The sequence below is a fragment of the Haliaeetus leucocephalus genome, unplaced genomic scaffold (genome assembly GCF_000737465.1).
Source record: "Haliaeetus leucocephalus isolate CR32 unplaced genomic scaffold, Haliaeetus_leucocephalus-4.0 Scaffold176, whole genome shotgun sequence".
NCBI classification, from domain to species: domain Eukaryota; kingdom Metazoa; phylum Chordata; class Aves; order Accipitriformes; family Accipitridae; genus Haliaeetus; species Haliaeetus leucocephalus.
Window position 1 is genome coordinate 1,121,787 of NW_010972612.1, and position 3,634 is coordinate 1,125,420.

General features: G+C 64.6%; 1 protein-coding gene across 1 annotated transcript; it reads right to left on the bottom strand.

Annotated features, from left to right (window-relative positions):
* Window positions 1-692: 692 nt before the first annotated feature.
* Window positions 693-3,610, bottom strand: GALT (galactose-1-phosphate uridylyltransferase). Its single transcript, XM_010564236.1, has 10 exons — window positions 3,374-3,610; window positions 3,223-3,298; window positions 3,043-3,091; window positions 2,692-2,821; window positions 2,357-2,413; window positions 1,935-2,057; window positions 1,659-1,791; window positions 1,103-1,186; window positions 863-1,017; window positions 693-758 (listed from the first exon to the last, which is right to left on the bottom strand). Exons 1-10 carry the CDS (start codon window positions 3,608-3,610, stop codon window positions 693-695), a joined length of 1,110 nt encoding a protein of 369 aa, XP_010562538.1.
* Window positions 3,611-3,634: the final 24 nt, after the last annotated feature.

Genomic DNA, 3,634 nt, shown 5'->3' on the forward strand with positions numbered 1-3,634 from the left:
CCGAGCATCCCAGCCAGCAGCCTCTGTGCAGCAACTTTGCCAGGCCTCAGCCCTCTCCCAGGAGCTGGCTAAGCCTTGGGCAGCATCAACTCCTCCCTGCTTCCCACTCCTCCCCGAGCCTGCAGCGCTCAGAGCCAGGCTCAGAGCTCCCCCCAAGGAGGAACAGGAGGCAACGCAGAAAGACAGGGACAGCAACAAGCAGCATAGGGCTGCCGGCACATCCCCTTCAGCCCCCAGCGTTATGCGCCCCCAGCAGCTGGGGGTCCCCACCAGAGACCCCAAACCTCCCACCCGGGCTCGAGAGCCACGAGGACACAGGCAGAGGCACTTTGCTTTCAGGTTTTATTGGCCGGGGAGGCCGTGCACTCCCAGTCCCACCAGTAAGACTGGACTGGTAAGGAGGGTAAGCCCTTTAGTGGTGGTAGGAGCACTCTGCGGAGGCGGAAGACATAGCCTGGGATGGGGAAGGAGACAGAAGGAACAGCACCGCCTGTGCAAGGATGCCACAGGATTAGGACTGGGGTATCTGAACAGTCCCCAAGTTGGGCCAAGACACAAGGCTCAGAAGCAGCTGGGAGACCAGAAGGCTCACAAGTGACATGAGTTCCCACGCCTCAGCTCTCGCCAGCCCCAGCTGACTGCTCTCCCTGGCCTCACCGAGCACAGCTGAGGGCTGGCTCCGCTGCTCCCCATCATGACATCTCCTTGGCCTTCTGCTTGTAGTGCACCTCAGGGAGGCTCCTGAGGCGCTCAGCTGCCTGCAGGGCACAGCACAAGGGGCAGTCAGCGGCCAGTCCTGGGGACAGCCCTGGCACAGGACCCCCTGGCTCCCCACAGTCCCCCCTCTCTGAGCTGCGCTCACCTGCTCTGGGGTGAGGTCCCGCTGCGCCTGCGCCAGCATCTCATAGCCCACCATGAACTTGCGGACGGTGGCGGAGCGGAGCAGCGGAGGGTAGTAGTGGGCATGGAGCTGCCAGTGCCCACAGTCCTCCTCCAGGTAGGGGCCCGTGGGGGCTCCTGTTGGGGATGCAGCCACTACATGAGCCCCGGGGGGGGGATGCAGATGAGAGAGTTGCCAGGGTCCCCCAGCCACCCCACTCACCATGCCAGCCCATGGAGTAGGGGAAGGAGACTTCGAAGAGGTTGTCGTACTTGATGAGCAGCCTCTGCATGATGGAGGCCAGACCTGCAGGGGAGTGCCGGGGAGTCGCACCCTGAGCTGGCCAGTTTCCTCCAAAGGGAGGCAGCACATGGGGCCTGAGGCGGGGGGGGCCACCCCCAGCACCCCTCCCTGGGTGGACATCAGTGACAGGCAGGGCGGATGCACTTGGCACTTCCCCCCCTCCTCACCCATGCAGACAGCCTGAACAACGTGGCAGGAGGAGCCCTCATTCCTCACCAGCCAGCACCCCAAAAGTATGGGGCATCATGTGCTTCATCACCCCAAAAAGGACACCAGTTCCCCCACCGGTGGACATCCAATTCTTGCCTTGGCAAAACAGGGATGCTAGTGCCCCCCCAGGCTGAGCCTGGAAGCCCCGCACCCCAAGGGGACACAGACGCTCCAGCACCAGCAAGACTGCCACAAAGCTGCCTCCTAATGAAGACCGAGCCCAAAGGATGTGGGACAGGGGCTAACGAGGTGCAGAGCCACTCACTGTCCCTCTCGCCCTCATGGAGGTCCTGGAGGCGGCAGACGGGGCGCCGGGGCAGCAGCAGGGTCTGGTAGGGCCAGGTGGCCCAGTACGGAACCACAACCAACCAGTCCGCGTTCTCCACCACCAGCCGCTCCTGCAGGACACAGCGCTTCATGGGGAGCCCCAACACCCTGGGGATGGGCACTCCCAGGGGCCCTGCTCTTGGTGGCTGGGGGGCCCGCCCCAGCACATATCCAGCTCCCAGGGAGGAGATACGGGCAACAGCCATGTCCTCACCTTTCGGCGAGCCTCCTGCTCAGCATACTCCAGCAGCATGGGCATGCCGTGCTGGCTCAGGTACTGCCGCTGGGTCCGGTCCTCCACACATGCCTCGTTCGGTAGGAAGCTGCTGGCCCACACCTGGGGGGAACATGGGGGCACAGGGCTGGGTTACCCATACCCCGCATTTGCAGAGGTGTCCCAGCCACGCTGCCCATCTGCAGGTCCGTGCTGCCACCAGGTGGAGAGTCCGACATGTGGCAGCCACAAGGGACAGTCCTCCAGAGGGGGGGTGACAGGACAAACATGGGGGTATCCTCGCTGCATAAAGCTTTGGGACCAGGGCAGGTGGATTTCCGTTCACATCTTCCCCCGGGTTTGTTGTAGGGTCACCCACAGGGACTCGTGGTTAAGCCAGGTCATGGGTGGGACAGCCTTACCTGGCAGTGGGGGTGTGGGTTGGAGCAGCCCATCATCGCTCCCTTGTTCTCAAAGATCTGCGGAGGAAGAGGTGCAGCCAGCAGGTCCCAGCCTCAGGGTCCCTGCTGCAGGCTGCTGTGGTGTCCCCGGCACACCAGGAAAGCATCCCACAGGAGAGCAGAGCCTCATACCGCCCTGGAAATACTCAAGAGGGCATGAGGTACAGACAAGGGACCCACACGCGATTGGGATGGTCCCAATCCCAGGTGCTGCCAGAGCACCCAGCCCTGGCCCCCCGCCTCCACCCGAGATCCCCAGGGCAGGGAGAGAAGGGCAGCCCCCACCAGCCCCGGACCTGCACCCAAGGGTAGGAGGCACCCAGCTCGACGGCCAGCTCTGCCCACGCGTCGATGACAGCCCGGATCTCTGCCAGGGACATGAGGGGCAGCGTCAGGTCCGACCAAGGGTGGAAGCACATCACCTTGCTGCAGAGGAGACACGCGTGGCTGGGACTGCAGGGCATCTCTGGGGACCCCCACAGCCCTGCCGGGCGCAGTGGAACAGGGGACAGGGATGAAACCCCAAAATAGAGCAGGCGTGCACAGAACAGGCACCGCAAGGAGGTGAGCAGCCTCAGGCCAGCTTCATCCCATGGGTTCTGGCTGACATGGTGGTCGGGACCCCCTGGAGCCATGGAGGCACTTACCACACACCCCGGGCTGCTGCAGCTTGAAACAAGGGGTGATCGTTGTCACCTGGGCAAGGACAGAGAGTGGGGAGGGAGAGGGTGCTGGGCCAGCACCTACGCCTCTCCAGGCCACCGTGCAGCTCCCCCAGGACCTGAGCTGGGGGGTCCCCGGCAGCCTGCTCTCCCCGCGGAAGTTACCAGGCTCAGGAGCATCGGGCTGCAGTGCAGGGAAGTCATTTGGGAAGACGAAGGTGCCCTCGTACTGGGGGTTCACCTGCCAGGGCGAGAGTCGCGATCAGGGGCAGACGGGGCGGTTGGGGAGCCCGGACGCCTGGGTCCTTGGTGGTACCTTGCCGTTGGCCCGGGTGGCCCCGGGGCAAAGAGGGTTGTTGGGGTCCCAGCGGGGGACATCCTCCGGGGGTGGCTTCTCCAGCTGCCCCTGCCAGGGTCGCTTCACCCGGTGGGCTGACACCAGCACCCAGTCATCCCGCAGCGGGTTGTAACGAGCGTGCTGGTGCTCTGCGGGGAGAGACGAGCGGGGCGTCAGGGAGGAAGGAACGCGGGTCGCAGACCGCCCCCCCCCCATGCCCCCTCCGCGGGTAACCCTGCG

Bases quoted from the DNA above. Each gene is read 5' to 3' on its own strand.
- GALT (XM_010564236.1), bottom strand. From the start codon at position 3,610: ATGGGGGGGGGGCGGTCTGCGACCCGCGTTCCTTCCTCCCTGACGCCC. The intron at 2,822-3,042 runs GTAAGTGCCTCC...TCTCCTCTGCAG, and splicing joins GCAGCAGCCCGGGGTGTGTG to CAAGGTGATGTGCTTCCACC. The intron at 759-862 runs GTGAGCGCAGCT...TGTGCCCTGCAG, and splicing joins GGGACCTCACCCCAGAGCAG to GCAGCTGAGCGCCTCAGGAG.